The sequence below is a fragment of the Hypanus sabinus genome, chromosome 8, assembly GCF_030144855.1.
Source record: "Hypanus sabinus isolate sHypSab1 chromosome 8, sHypSab1.hap1, whole genome shotgun sequence".
NCBI classification, from domain to species: Eukaryota; Metazoa; Chordata; class Chondrichthyes; order Myliobatiformes; family Dasyatidae; genus Hypanus; species Hypanus sabinus.
Window position 1 is genome coordinate 82,076,394 of NC_082713.1, and position 22,234 is coordinate 82,098,627.

The 22,234-nt window shown below is 42.3% G+C and overlaps 1 protein-coding gene across 1 annotated transcript in view; it reads left to right on the plus strand.

Moving 5' to 3' along the window:
- LOC132397773 (sodium- and chloride-dependent neutral and basic amino acid transporter B(0+)-like) overlaps positions 1 to 22,234 on the plus strand; it is a 67,086-nt gene that overhangs the window by 35,847 nt on the left and 9,005 nt on the right. The window contains exons 7-9 of the mRNA XM_059976535.1: positions 8,009 to 8,237; positions 9,384 to 9,509; positions 14,608 to 14,726. Of these exons, the coding sequence (XP_059832518.1) occupies positions 8,009 to 8,237; positions 9,384 to 9,509; positions 14,608 to 14,726 (474 nt within the window). The remainder of the gene's footprint in view (positions 1 to 8,008; positions 8,238 to 9,383; positions 9,510 to 14,607; positions 14,727 to 22,234) is intronic.

The following is a 22,234-nucleotide window of genomic DNA, read 5'->3' on the forward strand; positions in this document are numbered from 1 at the left end:
AGAACTATTCATTCAACCTGGCACTCTAGCTGTCTGCCGCATTACAATTGGGAGAGTGTCTGCAGAACAAGAGGTAGCTACGAAAGCAATCAGTAACTCTGTGTGAGTTCACTGCCTGTCCTTAACATCACCCCTCTGACAATGGTGCTTCTGCTCTGACCCTACTGAGTGAGTTGTTTATAATGGAGGGGTGTAGTGTTCCTGCTCGGTGTGTAAGATAATGCTGAACTAAACACTGAGGTAAACCGTTGTTAATGAAGACAGGGTCGCAGTAAGATTAACCGTTTATTGTTCACTCTTCCACATTAACATATGGTGAAAACTGTTGATAAAACAACGGAAGATTTGTACAGCATTTGTTTCCTTCTTGATATTACATTTACATCGTAAATACTTGCAAGAGTAAAACTACAACAACTACATTACATTAAAGTGCAGCATACAGTCAGAATCTACCTACACCATTGACTGCTTTAAATACACTTCAACACAAACTATCCGCAACTCTTTAACTAACGAAAACATAAACCTTATCGACCGTCGTTACTTTTAACAGAATCGGCATTAACATTTTAATTCAACATATCGACTATCTCATGACTTACGGCATTGCCTCACTATGTTTCTAATGCGTAGAAGACAACTTTTCCTGCGCTGGAATCGCACATGTCTGACCCCCACGTTCCCGTTTCTCCAAACTGGTATTTTCCCACAGGACGTGGCGAAACGGAATGTGATGTCATCGCATGCCGCGATATATCACAGACAATGAATTTACTTTAAACAATCCTAACTTTAACTAGAATGCTAACAAACGACTTACTAAAGCGAAAATATTATAAACTAAATAACTGCCATAAAGGCAACACACTCCCCGCTTGACCTTCGTAAGGTCACAATGTACATAATACAAAACTTTAGTCTCTAAATCGGTCCTTAGGTAGAAGTAGAATGACTTCTGTAACAGGCCTTTGGTAAATTTTCACATCACCTTGGTCGGTAGTTTTCAACTCAACCTTCCTGACATGTCCGTCCCTGCTATGGAATATAGCAGTGATTCTGGCCATTGGCCAGCAGTTGCGGGCGATTTGCTTGTCCCTGAGCAGGACTAAATCTCCAACTTGAAGATTCCTGCAGGGTTCTGTCCACTTTTGTCTGTGTTGCAACAAAGGTAGATATTCCTGTCTCCGACAAGACCAAAACCGATTTGCCAGAGCCTGGACCTGTCTCCATTGCTTTATGTACAAATCCTTATCAGAGCAGTCCCCTGGTGGAGGGGGAGCTCCTGCCTTCTGCGTAAGGAGCATTGATGGCGAGAGTATGAAGGGGTTTTCCGGGTCAGAAGACACAGGTAGGAGTGGACGTGCATTTATAATGGCTTTATATTAGTGTGCACAGTACCTCATGGGTCAATCGGGTGCGTTGCTGCATCTCAGGTTTCCTTTTCAGGGTTTTTTTGCAAGGGCGTGAACCGCTTGACTGCCTGCTCTTTGTTGTTTGGCAAGCACTGGTGTGGTTCTCTGAAAGGTAGTGGGGCGACCCAATTATTTGCTTCATCTCTGAAGACCTTGGTGTCCTTTGTTTTTAAAAAAATGGCATCTTGAGCTGATTGAGCAAGTTTATTATCATGCTCAGTTTGAGCGAAGACTGACTGACCCAGCGTCTCGTCAGTTACTTTACGCTTGTTAAAGCCTTGTCGTGCTTCCTTAATACACGTGACACTTGTGCGGGGTTGAAAAATTGAATGGCGGCCACTCTCTAGCATATTGGTCTTGAGTGTGCTAATTGTCGGTTTGTGTACGTTGCCAGGGCACACCTCTCCTATCACCACCCAGCCCAGATCCAGGCGTTGCGCAAAGGGAGCGTCGTGTGGTCCATTGACCTGCTGCCTAAGCTTGTGCACCCGAAGAACATCTCTTCCTAATAGCAACAGTATTTCTGCTTTTGGATCCAGTTCTGGGATGTGTTTGGCGATGTGGTGGAGATGTGGCTGGTGTAGCACCGCACTTGGCGTCAGGATCTCAGTGCGGTTCTTTAAAATTTCATTGCACTCTAAGAGTGGAGGGAGACAGATGACGACATTACTATCCAGCGACTCAAGCTGGAAGCCTTCTACCTTCCTTTCATGAGTTTCCACGTTGCCTGAGTAAGTTCTAAGGTAGTATGGGAACTGCTCACTCTCAATGTTGAACAAGTTAAAGAACTCTGGACTGACTAGTGAGTGATTGCTCTGATCATCCAGAATTACATAGGCTTTGATGGCCTTGTCTTTGGCTCCCTTAGGGTACACCTTAGTGAGGCAGATCTTTGAACAAGAACGGCTTGACTGAGCTTGAGCGCAAACTTCTGTGCAGCTCGAGCTGACAGCAGTTGTCCTGGAGTGAGCCTCTCCCTCCCCGCCGTCCTGTTGTGGGGGTGAAGGAGCGTTGTCGGTTTGCGGTAATGGGCCGGGATGCATGGCCCCATCGTGATTAGTGCTATTACATTCCGGGCACTTCACGGCAATCGTACACTCTCTAGCAAGTGAGAGGTAGAGGAACAGCATTTAAAACATATTCTTTTCTCCTTGAGAAGGGCCATCCTCTCTTCAAGGGGTTTTTCCCTAAACGTTCTGCATTTTCTGAGGGGGTGGGGTTTGTTATGCAATGGACAATTCTTGCTAGGGTCGTGGTTAGTTGTAAAGACTTCAGTCTTAAGCACTGAGATGGGTTTATTAATGTTGAAATTATTCGAAGAGGATTTATCTGGCTTGGTGTAAATTGTACTGCTGCCTGGACCCATGAGGCTAGGGTCGTTTCGCTTCTTTGCCTCCCTGCACACAAACCTAGTGAAATACTCAAAGGGAGGAAATCGACCATTGTGGTCTTCTTTGTACTCGGAGGCAACAGACACCCACCTGTCCTGCAGCCCAAATGGAAGTTTGTCCATGATTTGTCTAATCCCGGATGGAGTATCTAGGTATACTAGACCAGTTGAGTAGCCATCTTCTTTGGCGCCTTGAATCTCCATGAGTAGATCTCCGAGCTCTCTTAACTTAGTGTGGTCCTTGGCTAACACCTTAGGAAAATTTTCTATATGTCGGTATAGCGCCGCTTCAATAATTTTGGGGGCTGCAGAGCCCTCCCAAAGTCTCTCCCATGCTTTGCTTAAGGCTAGCTCGGGTTTGTTGATGTACACTGAACGTATGCGTCTCACCTGTTCGCATGATTCTTTTCCCAGCCATTTTGCCATAAGATCTAACTCTTGGGTTGCTCTGAGCTGGACTCTGTCGATAGCGTTGGTGAATGTGGAGTACCATGCACGGTAATTTTCAGGTTTATCGTCGAACTGGTATAGTCCTGAAGTGACGAGATTTCGTTGTGCTAAATACTGTGCCAGGGATTCAATTGCAAGTGGCATGCAGGCTGGGGAAATATGTCGGCAGGTATATGACTGAGGGCGTACATCTGTTATGGAATTTGCTGTTCTGAATTCAGCCTTTGCCTCCCTTCTCCCCAAATCTGGTAAGTCGAGAAGTATTTGTCATCAGCCCTTTCGTTCTTGACTTCATCACGGAGTTGCAAGGATAAGTTGTCTTCCAAGGATGGATGTGATGCAATCGGGCCTCTCTGAGGCTCCTCATGACGTGGGGCGTTATCGTATAAGAATGGAGAGGAAGAACGAATCTTCCAGTCTGTTTGAGATTGGACATAGTCGCTTGTGCATTCCAATCTGGTCTTTTCTGAAGTAGATTTTACGTCAACCAGTTCGTGCATTTCTTCAGCATCTTCTATGAACTCTGCTTCCGCCCTGGCAGCTTCTTCTTCTCGTTCCAGCGTCAGCACTTCTAACTCTGCTGCCATCCTTGCCCTTTCCAACTGGTTTTTGGTTTCTTTGGCAGCCGCTTCCATTTTCAATTTTGCTTCTTGTTTGGTGTATCGCACGCACACCTTGGCAGATTCTACTTTAGCTCTTGCTTGGGCGGCCTTACTTGATGATGCCCTACTGCCCCTGTTGCTGGATGGCAACGACTTGATGCTGGATCGAGTTGTCATTGCAGCACTTGAAACACCTGATAATGCTGCCTTTTCACTGTAGTGTTCTCGCTTGGCGTGTAAGATAATGCTGAACTAAACACAAAGGTAAACCGTTGTTAATGAAGTCAGGGTCGCAGTAAGATTAAACATTTACTGTTCACTCTTCCACATTAACATATGGTGAAAACTGTTGATAAAACAACAGAAGATTTGTACAGCATTTGTTTCCTTCTTGATATTACATTTACATCGTAAATACTTGCAAGAGTAAAACTACAACAACTACATTACATTAAAGTGCAGCATACAGTCAGAATCTACCTATGCCATTGACTGCTTTAAGTACACTTCAACACAAACTATCCGCAACTCTTTAACTAACGAAAACATAAACCTTATCGACCGTCATTACTTTTAACAGAATCGGCGTTAACATTTTAATTCAACATATCGACTATCTCATGACTTACGGCATTGCCTCACTATGTTTCTAATGCGTAGAAGACAACTTTTCTTGCGCTGGACTCGCACATGTCTGACCCCCACCTTCCCGTTTCTCCAAACCGGTATTTTCCCACAGGACACGGCGAAACCGGATGTGAGTCATCGCATGCCGCGATATATCACAGACAACAAATTTACTTTAAACAATCCTAACTTTAATTAGAATGCTAACAAATGAATTACTAAGCAAAAATATTATAAACTAAATAACTGCCATAAAGGCAACACAAGGGGTTTAGGCCCTTCAGATGTTTTCAGGAAGTGTTCACATTTCAAGCTCTTCTCCCAGCAAAGTGCCTGGATATAGTTCTAGTATTTCTGTAACAGAGCTATGGTCATGCATAATGCCTTGACAGCTCTGCCTGCCCAGGTCACCAACACCTGATATATGTCATTGTATCTGCTACAATAATTCATTGTTTTCTTCCTTCTCCTCCCCCTCTTCATTTGTTTCTGTGGAGAAGGTTTTCAACATGAAGGACTGAGGGGGAAGACTGGATACATAGTACCTCCTGAGGCCCTCTATTGATAACAATGAGAAGAAGAATATGGTCATGATTAGTATAGCATGTCGCTGAAGATTAATTTCCTGATTGATGAAGTCAAAAAGGCTGAATTGAAGCCAGAGAAGGTCAAGTAGCTGGTGTTGCTCCCTGCATTTTCTCTGAGTTCTCATGGTGAAAATCAAGCCCACTGTGTCTCTCGATATCACTTAGGGAACAGGTCCTTGCCAACTTGGAGGAGGATCCAATGCATATCCTGGCCACCAGTCTTGACTAACTAAAGGTGAGAAGGTCAGATCACAACTCAAATGCACCTTGAGCACAGACGATACCCTGGCTCTCTCTGAGTTGTCACGATTACGTCTTTGTGGTCCTCTGGAATACCTTTCTCTTCTACTACAGATTTGTAACTGAGTTTTGGAGTCTTAGCAAGGATACTATCAACACTCAAGGCTTAGCTGGTTTGTGATATGGCCTTCTCAGTTTTAGCTGATCAAGTGCGGAGGCATGGATGCAGTCCACTTTGCTCACAATTGAGAGTCTTCCAGGTATTCCTTCCAAATGGACTTCCTACAGCAGGCAACTCAATTGACTCTGAAAAATCTTCAACATTCACTGGAAGGATCAGCAAGCCCGTATCAGTATCTTCTCCCAGAACAACATCCCAAGTCCTGAAACCTAGGCTGCACTTAGCTACACCAGCAGACCATCCTGTTCACATACCAGATATCAGACTCATGAAACAGTCACTCTGATTCAAACTATGGTGTGTGAAGAAGATACTAGGTAGATGAAAGACTTGATTCAAACATGTCCTCAATGCATCTTCGAGGTAATACAATATGCCAACTTATTGCTTCTTTACTCAGCCCTGGGACATCCGGATGCTTCTAGACCTTGGCCTCAATACTTCCTTATGCAATTAGATCCTTGGTTTCCTCACTTGCAGACCCCAGTCAGTTCAGATTGGAAACAACATTTCCTCCATGATCCCCATCAGCACAGGTGCACCACAAGGCTGTGTATGTAGCCCCCAACTCTACTTGCTTTATAGCTATTATTATGTGGCTAAGCGCAGCTCTAATGTCATATTCAAGTTTGCTGACACCACCATTGTCATTGACTGAGTCAATGGTGCTGATAAATTAGCATATTGCAGGCTGAATATTGTCATGACAACAAACATGGACCATTCTACTTGCCTTGGGAGTTCTCATCCATGACCCTGACCACAGTGTATATACCAGCAGTAGCCAATTATAAGCAAGCACTTGCAAAACTGCATGTTGTTGTCTGCAGGTGAGAAATGGCACAACCTGACACAGTTCAAATTTTAGTCAGCAACTTTAGCCAGGCTTGTTTGAAGAAAGCCCTGCCCAATTATCACCAGCATGCTACCTGATCCACCAGAGGTCACTGATACACCATAATAAGGAATGCCTATCGTTCCTTCCCAAGCTGCATTGTGGCAAATTGGATCATTTGGCTGTACTCCTACTACCTGGATTCAGACAGAGCCTGAAGAACAAGGCTCCAGAAATGAAGGTAACTAAGAAATGGATGTAGGAGGCTGAAGAACGGTTACAAGGTTGCCTTGAGTCAGTGGACTGGGTCATGTTCAAGAACGCAGCTGAGGATCTGAATGACTACACCAGGGTTGTAACAGACTATTAAAACAGTTGTGAATGAGTTTGTCCCACAAAATCATTCAAGGTTTTCCCCAAACAAAAGCCCCGGATGAACAATGAAATCTGGAGTTTGCTGAGAGCCAGATCAGAGCCATTTAAGTCTGGAGATCAAGAATCATACAAGAGATGCAGGTATGATCTCTGGAATGCCATCTCATGGGCGAAGTGGAGGTTCCTAACTAGATTGGAATTAGTGAGGGATGCTCGACAACTGTGGCAGGGTCTGAATGCCAGAATCTCCTACAAAATTAAATCTTGTGACTAGTAGACAGCAAAGCTTCACATCCAGATGAGCTCAATGCCTTCTGTGCTCTCTTTGATCATTAGAACAGAGAGGAAACAAGGAACCAATGATCCTTTGGTCTCAGTATCTGAAGATGACATGTGGCTGCCTTCAAGAGAGTGAATCAAAGGAGACCATCTGGTCAGGACGGAGTACCTGGCCGAGTACCAAAGACCTGTGCTGACCACCTGGCTGGTTTATTTACAGATATCCTCAACCTCTCACTCCAGCAGTGTGTGGTACCCACCTGCTTCAATCATACCAGAAGAGTGTGGTAGTCTGTCTCAATGACTATCCCCCAGTGGCATGTACATCCACAGTGAAGTCTTGGAGTTTACTCCTGAAGCCTTCCCTATGACCGAAGCCCAGTTCGACCGGGCTTCGCCGGTAAGTCAGATGTGACAACCAGGAGCTGGCCTTGGTTGTCAGAGGTTACTTGAAGTGCACACCATTGGGAACATTTAATAAGCAGAGGGACCTCATCCCTATTCCCATCTCTCGGATATAATAATGTTACAGAACCTCCTTATAACTCAAGTACCCAAATCAGACAACATGCTTGTGAATCAATTCCACCCTCTCTCTAGCTGAATCACATCTTTCCTATTGAGTGGCGAACACACCTGCACATGATATCCTCACCAGTGTCTTTATATGGTAATATGATGCCTCAATTCTTATACTCCATGGATCTACTAATGAAGTTAAACATTAATAAGTCTTCTTCTCCACCCTTTCTACCTCTGTTGCTACTTTCAGTGAAATATGTACCTGCACATGACGGGCTCCATTTTGAAAATGACTTCGCAGAGTTTTGATATTTACTGTGCTATCCTGTTCTGGTTTAACTTCCCAAAAGTCATCACTTCATACTTGAATGAGTTAAATTCCATCCGCCATTCCTTTGCCCACTTTCCAAATCAATATCCTATTGTAACCTTAGACAAACTCTGCAATGTCAATTGTACCTCCAATTTAACCCAGAGCTAAATAATTGCTCTTTACAATCACCAGGTCTGGAAAGATGCTGCAACACAAATATTCTATTCTCTTGCAATTGGATGGGGCAGTTTAATAACCTTGTCATCCTACAACAAATTCCACAACAACTGTTACAGAGACACCGTCACAGTCTGCCTCATCAACTGTGCCACAAGTGTGTTTGCTGGATTTGTCATTTTCTCCATCCTTGGACACATGGCTCACATAGAAGACAAGCCTGTTTCAGAAGTTTCTCAATCAGGTACCTGTGCTATGAGTTATTATCTAACATTACAGTGTTTTTAAATTATGCGCTAAGATCTCTAGATCTGCATTCTCAGTTTTCATGGAACAGCTGGGTCTAGTTATTTAGACCCAGTGGTGGACTAAAGGTCTGGGAGATGATTGACGGACAGTTAGAAGGGAAAGGATTTTGAGAGGGGCTAGAGTTGAGGGCAAGGTATCAGGAAATGCAGTAAAGAGTTAAAAGGGTGAGGTCAAAATAGTCAAGGATGTAGAAAGGAGAAGTACAATGTCGATTGAGAATGAAATCAGGAGAATATTGATGGCTATGGGAGTGAAGAGAGATGATGGGAAGGGAGATCTGGGAAGAAATGGAAAAATGGAATGGATTGGTGGTGTAAGGGATAATAATAGGAAGACAAAATTAAAGACTGTGCAACTTTTTCAAAGGAACATTTGTTGCCTTGTACAGGGAATGGTGAATGGAACTGGAAGAAGAAAGGGTTGATTCTGCAATCATTAAGGGAGCCCCGATCATTTACTTTTTATTTCTTTTCTGTGGTTCAATGTTATGTTGGACCCATTGATTGTCATTGATGAAGGTCACTATGGATCTGACGTGTTTCATTTGCTTCGTCAGTAGGTGAGGCATATGTAACACTTCAAAATTTACAAAGAAACACCTACCTTCCATTTTCTGCTTTGAAAAATAATAAATTGAAACTATTGCTGAAAGTGTCTGAAAGGTAAAGTTGTGAAAGTAGCAAACTCATCTCATTGCACTGTCAGTGGAGTGATTTGTAATTTCCTGTTTTTTTTTCAATTAATTAGTTATTGTAATGCAGACAGACGAACAATAGTACCATTTCTCACACTGCTGTCTCCACTGACTGTAGAGTGTATGTGGAAAGAGTCTGTTCGGTCTGCATCCTGGTCCCAGTGACAACAACTGGCACAAAGTAGGGGGCACTTACTTGGCGACGTCACTGCGGATTTAATTGTGATCGAAACAGGACCCTTTAATAAAAATATCCTCATTCCTCTAGCATCCTAATGAACAAGAATCAGAAAATCTCCAAACTGAGAAAAATTGATTTTTTTTTGCAATCTGGATAATTAATTTGCTTTCAATAAATTACATCATTCTTTTACTCATTGTATTTAGGTTTTGATTTGGCTTTTATCGTGTACCCAGAGGCTCTTGCTCAGCTGCCAGTGGCGCCACTCTGGTCCAGCTTGTTTTTCTTCATGTTGGTTACTCTGGGACTCAGCAGTCAATGTGTTGCAGTAGGTAAGAGTCACTGTCTTTCCTTCAATCTCTCCCACTGCCATTAGGGGTTCTGAACTTCAGCATTTACTCATGCTAAACTGCACACTTACCGTCTCAGAATAATCATCACTGAGATCTATGGTATCCTGTGGGAGATCATTTGCCCGCACTTCCATCAATTACCACGTGAAGTGACCGTCCTTAAAATACAAATTTGAGTTTTCAAAATCTGTTCCCTCTATTTCATCCTTGAATTTCTTATAGCTTTCTTGCAATTATAACCTATGACTGTTGCCATAATTTTTATGAACTTATCTGGACCCTGTCATTGTATCCAAGTTCCTTTCAGAGATGATACAGGCAATATTTTAACTGAAGTCCTGTACAAATTGTAGTCTTTTCCTGCATATGTGCTGAGACCCCAGAGTTAAAGCAAGGAATCATAAGCAGAGGTGGTGTAGGTTTTCACAAATACAACGGTGGAGGCATTTTATGTTTCAGAAAAGCCATAGCAACTCATATGTTGATCACCAGAAACTGAACACAAAGTGTGCTAAAAACCCTTTAAGTATGTAGTACCCAGGTTAACATTTCTATTGCTATGCTATGAGGTATTTATTTTAGCAGTTTTCTGTAAAAGTAGTGTTTCCTGTTGGTAAGAGTGTTTTGGCTTTGGCTAAAGACAAAGAGCCACATTATCCAAATTAGGCATGATGTCAGCATATCAGCTGCTGGAGTGTTAGTGAGACCCGAACGGCAGACACTTTCAGCTGTACACGTAAGCAGGATGACAGTGATTGTTAGGAACGCTTCAGAGAGAGAGGTCAGGCTCAAATGTGGATTGCCAATGGCACATCTTTTTCCTGTGAGGCTAATGTCCAGTCTTCTGGTGAGAAAACTGGGAGAGAGACAGTCTCCAGGATTGGGAAAGTTAACAGCAAAGTCATTCAGCTTTGGTGACTCCCCAGTACCTGAGAGATGGAAAATGAGACTAAAGGAGAAGATGTTGAAGTTCAAAAATGTTTTTTTCTACTGAGAAGTTTGACGTGGGTTGCTCCAAGAGTACTCACCACACCAACCAAGTAACAGAGGAAACACCTTTCGGAGAAAGGTCTCGACGGTTAGCACCAGCTGAGGTAGAAGATGCCAGAAGTATCTGCTGAATCTGAAGGAAGCTTGATTAGAGTTGAGATGTCCCATAGTCCCACTGAGGTGGTGAGGAAGAAGAATGGGAAGATACAAATGTGTGTTGACTATTGGACACTGAACAGACGTCTAGTTCCAGACCAATATACTGCTCCATGGATCAAACATGCTCTAGCCTCACTGAGTGGATCAAAATGGCTCAATGTGTTGAATCTAAGGAGTGGGTATTATCAGATACAGGATGGAAGCTGATAAAGAGAAGACGGCATTCATGTGTCCACTTGGGTTCCTTCAGTTTGAAAGAATGCCCCAGGGCAAATCAGGAACACTGGCCACTTTCCAACATGTCATGGAGAAGACTGTTGGGGACATGAACCTGCATGAGGTACTGGTGTGCTTGGATGACCTCATAGTGTTCGGGTCCACACTGGAGGAGCATGAGACGAGGCTACTAAAAGTGTTAGACCACCTGAAAGCTGAAGGGTTAAAACTGTCACTGGACAAGTGCCAGTTCTGTAAGGCATCAGTCAGCTACATCGAGCACATAGGAAAAGGCCATGGATCCATCCAAAATAGAGGAGGTGACCACGTGGTCAAGGCAAAGGATGTGAGTGCCCTACATTCATTCCCTAGATTCTGTGGGTATGTGTGGTGAACTACATATACCTGTCTGGACACGCCCCCTGCTGACTGCTCCTGTGGCTCCTCCCACAGACCCCGTTATAAAGGCGATTGAGGCCTGGGCCCGGCCTCTCAGTCTCCAGGATGTAGTATGGTGGTCAACCACTGCTTGTTCATTCTTCCAGTCAATAAAAGCCGATATCTCGCCTTTACGTCTCAGAGTGAGTTACTGATGGTGCATAAGTAGTACCAGAGATTTGTGAAGGACCATATCAGAGTGTGCCTTCCTTTGATCAGTTTCTGTGTGGATACCGTCCCTTGGGGAAGAAAGGGAAGAGAACAAAAGGAGAAGCAAAGGTTACCTTAGCCCTTAGAAACCTTTCGGGAAAAGATTAAATGCAAAACGTGAAGAGGCCTTTCAATTGCTGACTAAAGCATCTTTTCAAACCCCCAGATGCCGTATGTACAGCATATAGATGCCAGCTGTGAGAGTTTAGGTATTGCTGTATATCAGGACCAAGCTAATAGGTTTAGACATGTTGCTTTTGTAAGCTGGAGTCTGTCACCATCCAAACAAAAGCATCCTACTCACAATTTGGAGTTTCTGGTGTTGAAATGGACTGTAGTGAATACACTAAGTGACTATCTATGTAGTGCCAAGTTCGAGGTGAGGACTGACAACAATCCACTAACTTATATCCTGACCTCAGTGAAGATGGATGCCACAGGTCATCACTGGTTGGCAGCATTATCTGCTTATGATTTCAGCCTGAAATATCGGCCACAGAGCTGTAAGACTGATGGAGATGTCTCGTCCCGGCATTTGCATGAGGTGCCAAAAAAGGACAGAGGGTGGGAGGGCATTCCTGCCTCTGATGTTAAGGCAATTGGAGGTCCTGAAATCACGAACTTAATTTGAATACTGTTACAAATAATGGTCTAATAAGTTCCAAAGTCATTTTATTTTAGCAGTTTTCTGTAAAAGCAGTGTGTCCTGCTGGTAAGAGTGTTTTGGCTTCAGCTAAAGATAAAGCGCCATGTTGTCCAAATTAGGAATGTTGTGTCAGCCAATCAAGAGTGGGATGGCATGGAATATTCTGCAGAGCTCGGTAGGAAGTGTTTTCTGAAGGACAGTAATCTGGTTTGGGGTCTTTTAGTGGGAGGTGCGGAGAGAAGGGCTCCAGGGAAGATGCCCGGAGGACCCCATCTGAAGGGGAGACCCTAATGCAAGGAGTGTTTTGCAAGTTAGAGGATTCCAAGAAGGAAAGTTCTACCTGTGATTGGTGAAGAGAATTCTGTGCCATCAGTAAAGCTGCTGCCAGCTACCACAGAAATGAGCTCTGATGTTTATGTGCACATTTAATTTAACTTAATGGTCCCTTTTATCTTTCTTTTAATAATAATAATACTAAGTACTTTATTGATCCCAAGTGGGAAATTCTCCCGTTACTCAGCAACATTTAAAAACTCACTTAACAGTATGCAGACTTAATAGTCAAGTACAGAATAATAATTTACCAATGTGCAATAATAATGTACAAAATAATAAAACAGAGATTATTGTACTATGGTCTGGGTTCTCCTGTCACACAGAGATGAACTGTTGTATACACTTTTGTATTCGATAGGAAAGATATTCTGTAACAATCCTTGCAATAAGGGTGCTGAATGAGTCTGCTTATTCAGTAGGTCATAGAGAGGATGTGCCAGATTTTCCATAATAGATAACAGTTTGTTTAGCGGCCTCCTCTCCACCACTAACTCAAGAGACCAGATTGTAGCCGAGGACAGATCCAGCATTTTTTATGAGTTTGTTTAGTCTTTTTGTATCACCAGCATGGATACTGCTCCCCCTAAATAAAGTAGCAAAGGAGACTGCAGTCATTATGACGGACAGGTAAAAGATCTCCAGCATCCTGCTGCACACCTTGCTGGATCTCAGCTTCTTTTTCATTTCCTGTTAACTGTTTGATAAAGTTGAAAATTGGTAAATATACTTACTTTATAATTTTATCTGGGTGTACAATCCATCATTTCTTGGCTACCAATAACAGTGTATGGGCAGTATTTACACAACATTCACTCAAATTGATTCCTTTAATTGGAACATCCCAAAATTCCTATTTGGTTGAACCCCAAATTATACTGACCCTAGACGTGTATTGCTTGTGAAAGACAGCCTTTTCACTGCTGAGTCACGTGGCTGTTAGCAGAGTTAGCTAACAAGCCAAATTGGTGTACAAGCCCCAGTGACAGTGTTACATGTAACTATGGCCATCATATCAGACCACCCTCTTAAATCAATTACATTACCCTACAGTAGTATTGTTCTCTCACATTTTTAAGAATTTCACAAAGTTAAGTTTAAACAGTATTTGGAACAGGCTCATTTTGCCTCTCTCATTCTGAAGCTATATTTTAGCTGTGTTCCCAGTCTGAAGGCAAAGGAAGGGTGGAATGTGACTTCCAATACAGGAAATCCATGCTGTAGAGAATACTGAATGGCTAGAAGCAATGCATTAATTCTAGAATTGGTCATAAATTTGGTCTGATGGATTCCTTTTGTTCAGTGACTCAAGAAATTTAAAATGTCACAAATGTTGTCCATTCTGTACCAGTCCACTCCAAGGCCAATGAAGCATCTTCACACCTTCAATGTCTTCTGTGCAGGAACACCATCCAGCCAGCCTTTTAATGGCTCCAATCCACCAAACTGAAGGCAGGCTTTGTCTCCCACCTCCTGCAGTGAGGTTACTCATTGTAACATACCTCCCTGCTGGAATCTTCCACTGGATGCAGAGGCAACTGTATCCCCTGCCCTTATTCCTCTCTCCACCTTCCTGTTAAAGCCCTCAAAGAGAGAAGACCTTGCTATGTCATTGACCCTGGTGTCTGGGACTGAACAGACTCTTGTTTTGTTCACCTCCCCTTTCCAACAGCATTAACCTGTCAGGGAGCCCTCAAAGAGAGAAGACCTTGCTATGTCATTGACCCTGGTGTCTGGGACCGAACAGACTCTTGTTTTGTTCACCTCCCCTTTCCAACAGCATTAACCGGTCAGGGAGCTTATTGCCAATGGTTACTCAGGGAAAAGAGTGAGAAAAGAAGCATCAACATGATCGACCAGCTTCATTAGAGACATGCCGTGCTTCTACCATGAGCGCATGCTTCAATTATTAGCTTGCAAAATGTTGCAAGTCTCTGCAATGTTTCAAAGAAGAATTTGGATGGAAGGAACTGCCCACTTCTCTTCTGCTCTATAGGGAGTTAGATCACCCAGTGCTGTATTCCTCTGAGGAATTCTATATGTTATTAATTAAATACTCATCTTGTTTAACACTTATTTTATTAGAAGCAGTAATAACAACTCTCCTGGACCAGTTCCCTCAGCTTCTGCGACCAAGGCGTCTACTTCTCACAGCTACTGTTTGCCTGGCATTTTACTTCCTCAGCCTGACTTGCGTAACACAGGTATGGTGCACTTTAGTGTTTTCATGTGCTATAGTTAAACCTATCAATTCATATAGGATGACACAGTATTGTAGTGATTAGCTTAATGCATTACAGTGCCAGCTGTAAGATCGGGGTTCTATTCCTACCACTGTTCATGAGAAGTTGTTGTGTTAACCCTATGACCACATAGGTCTCCTCACACATTGGAAAAAAGTGTAAGGATTGATAAGAGTTAGTAAGTTGTGGACATGCTATATTGCACCTGACACTTGCAGGTTGCATCCAGCACAGATTTGGACTGTGTTACTCATTGAAGCAAAACAATGCATTTCACTGTTTGGACGCCACGGTAGTGAAGCCGGTACTGTGACATTATTACAGCTCAGGGCATCAGAGTTCAGAGTTCAATTCCTGTACCATCTGTTAGGCATCTGTACGTCCACCCCATGGAATGTATGTGTTTTCCCCGGGAAGGTTAATAGGTCATTGCAAATTGTTCCGTGATTAAGTTAGGGTTAAAGCAAGGTTGTCAGGGTTTGCTGGGGCAACTTGGCTCAAAAGGCCAGAAGGGACTACTCCACTCAATAAATAAATATGTCATGTATTTCAAATGATTAAAAAATAAAGAATGGACAGTTGTTTTATCCTAGTTCACATTTTTCTCTAAATTACATCCCATTCTGATTTGGAAATACTTTACATTAGAATGCCAAAGCAGCTAGTCCAGTACAGTGCATTGAAAAATGGGAAATGAGATAAGCCATTAGCTTAGTTACTGACGAAGGGTCTCGGCCCAAAACGTCAACAGTGCTTCTCCTATAGATGCCGTCTGGTCTGCTGTGTTCCACCAGCATTTTGTGTGTGTTGTTTGAATTTCCAGCATCTGCAGATTTCCTCGTGTTTGAGCTTAGTTACTATACCACTTTTTGCCAGTGTGTAAAATACATGACTTTGTTTAAAAAGTACTAATCTTGTATAAAGTATCATTTGAAAGAAGCAGTGTTTTCCAACAGTCTCCCCTTTTGATTCTATAAGGGACCCTGGCAGAATTACATCTGAAAATTCTGAGGAACCACTTTTAAGCAAACACAAAATTTGTAGATTATGATAATAATGTCTAATAAAACTGTCCAATAATTGTATACATACTTGAAGTCTTCCCATGGTACTTGCCTGAATTTGGTTCACCTTAGCTCACTGGCAGTGGCTGCTGTGAATCCACTTACTTTTAGCTTTACCCTGAATTGATAATTAACAGTACTTGGTAAGGACCTTCCCATGAGCTCCTAGGGGTTCTTTATGCGGTTTCTTGACCAGGATCCACTTGCCAGGAATCAATGTGCATCTTCTTTTTGATGGACTGAAACCTATTGAGAAGCAAACTGAGCAGCTTGTGCTAGTTTTGTACAATAATGAACTAAACTATCTGACAGAACATGTATATCAACCTCTCTCAGATCCTGGTAATGATGTCAGTCACCCTGACACCACTTCAAATGGGCTCAATTTTGTTTTCTTGTTTGGGGTTGCCAAATAGAGAACAGCAGGCCATAGTACACCTTCCTTATGATACTCAGACAGTCATTGTTTGATAATGCCTTTCATTCTTTCAACTTGTCCTGATGACTCTGGATGATGTGGGCAATGAAAAGACCATACAATGTTCATCAACCAGCATAATTCTTGACAAACATTTCCAGTGAAATGTGTCCCTTGGTCAAAGTGAATTCGACATGACAATCTCCATCTGGGAATATAGTCCTTCATCAGAGTTTTGACTGTGTGTGGCAGTGGCCTTTCTTATGGGACAGCTTCCAGCCATCTTGAAAATTTGTCCACTATTACAAACATATCTGAATATTGTTTGCACTTCAGTAAAGTAATGTAGATGTAAAACTGAACCAGGTGGGGCAGAAGTACTTAGTTGAGGTTGCTTCTCTATCAATCCAATGTTTGCTTACTGGCATATCATACTTCTCACAAATGTTTATCAAGCTTGCATCCTGAACTTTGGATTCCACCAACATTGGGAGAATCTGTTGACCATCTTTTGCACTCCAATGTATCTGCTGTGCCAGGTAAGGAAGCAGCTTGTTAGGGCTACCAGTCTATGGTAGTAATGTGAATAGTCATGAGGGGTTTCAATATGCAGGTAGTTTAGGAAAATCAGAAGAGGGAATTCCAGAAGGGAGAATTTCTAAAGGGTCTGCGAGATGACTTTTTAGAGCAGCTCATGTTGAGGCCATTGGAAAATAATGCCGGAGAGCGAGTAATGGGGAACAAGGAAATGTTAGACCAACTGAATAAGTATTTTGCATCAGTCTTCATTGTGGAAGACATTAGCAGTTTGGTGGAAGTTCCTGGTGTCAGAGGTCATGAAGTATGTGAAGCTAGAGAAGGTTCTTGGGAAACTGAAAGGTTTGGAGATAAATCACCTGGACCAGAAGGTGTAAACACCAGGGTTCTGAAAGAGGTGACTGTAGAGGTTTTGGAGGTTTTGGAGACATTAGAAATGATCTTTTAAGAATCACTAGATTCTGGAATGGTTCCAGAAGACTGGAAAATTGCATATGTCAATCCATTCTTCAAGAAGGGAGAGGCAGGAGAAAGGAAACTCCTGTATTAGCAGTTAGTGTGACTTCAGTGGTTGAGAAGATATTGATTCGATTATTAAGACTAAAAGATATAGGAGCATCAAGTCTGCTCTGCCATTTAATCATGGCTGATCCAATTTTCCTTTCAGCTCCAATCTCCTCCCTTTTCCCTGTATCCCTTCATGCCCTGACCAATCAAGAATCTATCAATCTCTGCCTTAAATATTCAGATTCATATTTATATTCATAAATATTTGGACTCCACAGCTGCCTGTGGCAAAGAATTCCACAGATACACTACTAAAGAAATTCCTCCTCATTATGTTCTAAAAGAAAGTCCTTCCATTCTGACTCTGTGTATTCTAGTCTTAGATTTTCCCATCATAGGAAACACCTTCTGTACATTCATTCTATCAAGGCCTTTCACCATGCAAAAGGATTCAATGAGGTCACCCCTCATTCTTCTAAGTTCCAGCAAACACAGGCCCAGAACCATCAAACGTATTTCACATGACAAGTCATTCAATCCTGGAATCGTATTTTATAAACCTCCTTTGAACCCTATCCAGTTTCAACATATCATTTCTAAGATAAGGGGCCAAAAACTCCTCACAATACTCAAAGTGAGGCCTCACCAGTGCTTTATAAAGTCTCAACATTACGTTTTTGTTTTTATATACTAGTCCTCGTGAAAGGAATACTAACATTGCATTTGCTTTCCTTACCACAGACTCAGCCTGCAAATTAAATTTTAAGGAATCCTGCACAAGGATTCCCAAGTCCTTCTGCATCTTAGCTTTTTTGTGTTTTCTCTCCATTTTGAAAAAAGTCAACCCTTTCATTTCTTCTACCAAAGTGCATGGCCATATACTTTCTGACACTCTATTCCTTCTGTCATTTCTTTGTACCTTCTCGTAATCTGTCTAATTTCTTGTTTAGCCTTTCTACTTCCGCAAAACTACCTGCCACTCCACCTATCTTCATATCGTCTGCAAGCTTTGCAACAAAGCCATCAATTCCATCGTCAAAATCATTGACATTGTGGTGAACTATGTGCCTGTCTGGACACACCCCTGCTGACTGCTCCTGTGGCTCCTCCCACAGGCCCCTGTATAAAGGCGATCTGAGGCCTGACGCTCGGCCTCAGTCTCCAGGACATAGTATGACGGACACTCACTCCTGGTTCCTTCTTCCAGTCAATAAAAGCCGATATCTCGCCTTACGTCTCAGTGTGAGTTATTGATGGTGAATCAGACATATAATAAAAAAAGGATCTATCCCAACACCAACTTGTCAGGAAAGACTTTCCCTTGAGGAAACCATGCTGACTATGGCTTGTTTTTGTCATGTGCCTCCAAGTACCCTGAGGCCTCATCTTTAATATTCGACTCCAATTTCTTCCCAACCAGTGAGGTCAGACTAAATGGCCTACGGTTTCCTTTCTTCTGCCTCTCTCCCTTCTTGAAGAGTGGAGTGACATTTGCAATTTTTCAGTCTTCAGGAACCATTCCAGCATTTAGTGTTTGTAGTGATTCATACTGGATGAGGTCTCAGGGTACTCGGAAGCACATAATGAAATATACCATGGTCAGTATGGTGTCCTCAAGGGAAAATTTTGCCTGACAAATCTGTTGGAATTCTTTAAAGTAATAACAAGCAGGATAGACAAAGCAGAATCAGCTGATGTTTACTTGGATTTTCTTTGACAAGTTGCCTCACATGAGGCTGATAACAAGGTATGAGCCCAGGATATTACAGGAAAGATTCTAGCTTGGATAAAGTAGTGATTGATTGGCAGGAGGCAAAGAGTGAAAATAAAGGGAGCCATAACTCCACACTCGATTATCGTTTAATACCCCTCCATTTTCCATCCAGTATCACTTTTCTTCATTTGAGCACTGAACTTGCACTTCTTGACTATTTTGCATGTTCATCTGTGACATAGTGTTTAACTTGGTTGCAGTTGTTAGGTTTTCCTCCATTTCTTCCATTTTCTTTATTCCTTCTTTTACTGCCCTTTTTACAGTTTTGTCTGCAAATGCATTTCTATGGCTTTCCATTGTAGTAAGTTTAGAGTGACCTTTGTATTTTAGTACTACAACTTCTGATGGTAGTTGCATGACTTCATAAGTTCTTGTACTAGTTCGCCATTTTTGATTGGCATTCCCACGGCTGTAAGAAATTCTTTTTATTTGCATAAATCTCCAAAGTTGTGAATGACTCCAGATGTATATTGAGAATCCATATAGATATTAAGTGGTTTTCCTTCTGTGAGCTTACAGGCTTCATTTAAAGCTTTCAGCTCTATCTGCAGTGCAGAGGCATCAGGAGCCATCTGAGTCTATCACTTTATTTTCTGCAACAATGCCCAATCAGCCATTCAAATTCAAAATTGGTTGAGAAGCCATCAGTGTACAGAACCAGATCAGTGTTCAACAAAGGCAATTTTTTACAATAATTTGCCTCATCTTTGCATGCTTGCACAGGTATGATTAACATTAGTCTTCCATGTCCACTGACAACAGTATATATATATATATATATATCTCTATACACTATCAGATGTTTCCTCTACCACTGCAGATGAAGGCTACAGGACTGGGCCTAAACACTTTAGCAACTTTGACCACATCTCCATTTCATCTCCAACTGTCGCCTGAAGTTGTGCCATTCAATCAACTTTGTCTTTCCCTTGTGAGTGGAGTTTGAGCTTGCTGTCAAACATGTTGTTGACCTTGTGGTGAAACTGATTTCTTATGCCAACAACATCTAGCTCAATGTCCTCTTCTACCACATAATCTGCATATCCAATTCTGCTTGTTCTGTTGGCTAGGAGGTGGAGACCGTTGACCCAATCTTATTTGGATGTCAACATCCCATTCTACTTGTTTGGAATCTTGAACCAGTTCATTGGAGGAAACAGTACTTTCACTCCCATTTGCTTTTGTTAGCTTCACAATTTTGGCAACATCTGATTTCAAACCATCCATGAAAGTCAACTTGAGAGGGCCATATATAGCGTCTTCGATATTATCTTTGTTTATTCCTGGGACTCCCGAGTAACTGAGCCAAACTGTCTTATAGTGGTCTTCATATTCAGAGACATCCTCTGAAGGCTTGTGTTTGCTATCAACCATTTTCTTCCAATCAATCTGCTTTGGGGCTTGTCCTCCCAATCATGCCTTAATTGCTTCTAATCAGCTGATAAATCCTGTTTATCTTCTTCTATACTATCTTCATCTCACTGTGTTAATTGGTTTATTTGCTGAGCTGTTAGTATGGTAGCTAACATTTGAATGTCATTACATAGATGCAATTTGTATATATTCTTAATTTGTTGAAGTTCAGCCTAAGTCCTTAAGCTTCCCATTTTAGAATATGGGAACTCGTTTGAACCATTTATCAATTTTTTCCGGATATGGTGGTTGATGACAAATCTCCCTTTTCATTTCATACCCTCTGCCATCAGTCTTGTATGTTTTCGCTCAGTTTTTACTGGGGCAACTCTTGCCATGGCTGCCAGACCAATGACCTCATTACTGTCATCATCACTGAAGTTCCTTGGAGTTCCCAAGGTGTCGCTGTTTCTGGAGACTAGTCAGCATTGGCTGCCTTTCAACATGCTTGACATCACCATTAACACCACTCACCAAAGGTCTTCCTGATGCCACACAGATTCACCTCATTTCACTTTGCAACACTGAACAGAGCTCTTGACTACGGGTAAACTTTGTCGTTAATGCAGTGATCTGTTTTTCTGCTGTTTTATTATCTTTTAGCATGTTATGCATTTTTTCTAATTTTTTTCTAAATTTGCATTTCAATGTATTGATCTGGACTTGCAACTCAACACGCTCGTGCCTTCACACCTCTATTACAGTTTGCTAGCGACCAAGCTGTCTTTTTAGTTCCCAACCACATCTTTCTGATCTTCGGACATATCGCTTCAACATAGCTTATAAGCTAGTCCTCACTAAACTTAGTATCAATAGCACATTTCTTCCATCTTTCTTTACCAACAGTATCAAGTCTATATGCACACTTAAGTAAGTGATTAAGATTTCAGCTAAATTTTCTCTCTCAGCTTAACCCTACCTCCTTCCCCTCCTCCACTCTCTCCAAATGCCCCAACCCCCAAGTGGTTCTCCTCTGTGTCTCCCTCCCTTTGCTCTATGCTCCACTACCCTCTCCTACCAGGTTCCAACATCTTCTGCCCTTTGTTGCTTCCACCTATCACCTCCCAGTTTTGACAATGTTCCCATTCCACTCCTCCTCCAACTGCCAGTCACCTCTACCTCACTCAGATCCATGTATCACACACCAGTTTGTGCTCTTCCCCCCTCTTCCACCCTTTAATAGTGGCTATTGCCCTTCTTACATTCCAATCCAGGTGGTGGGCCTCTTGAGGGGTGGCAGCTGTCTGTTCTTCCCCATAGGTGCTGCCTGACCGGCCGAGTTCCTCAGGAACCTTTATGTGTTGCTCCAGGTTTCCAGCATCTGCGCTCTTATGTCTCCAAACTTTCAGTCCCATTTCTTCAGAACCTGTATCATAGTATAATACATAATCATTGTATAAGGTTGTTCAACAACAGTTTCCGTAGTCCTGGGAAATTGCCAGGATGAAAAGTCTGAGTTATAGGGAGAGGCTGGTCGGGTAAGGCCTTTATTTCCTGTAGCATGGGATAATGAGGGGCTACATTACAGAAATGTTTAAAAATTATGAGAGGCATAGATAAGGTGGAAAGTGATAGATTTTCCCCAGGATGGGGAAGTTTAAAGGGAGCATAAAAAATGGCACTCAAGTAAGAAGATACAAAACTATCAGGTTTTGTACACAATGAGGGAGTTTTACTGTAGTTATGGCAGACTAGAAACCTAGCTACACAATAGAGTCATAAAATCATTCAATCCGCAAAACAAGCCCTTTGGCCC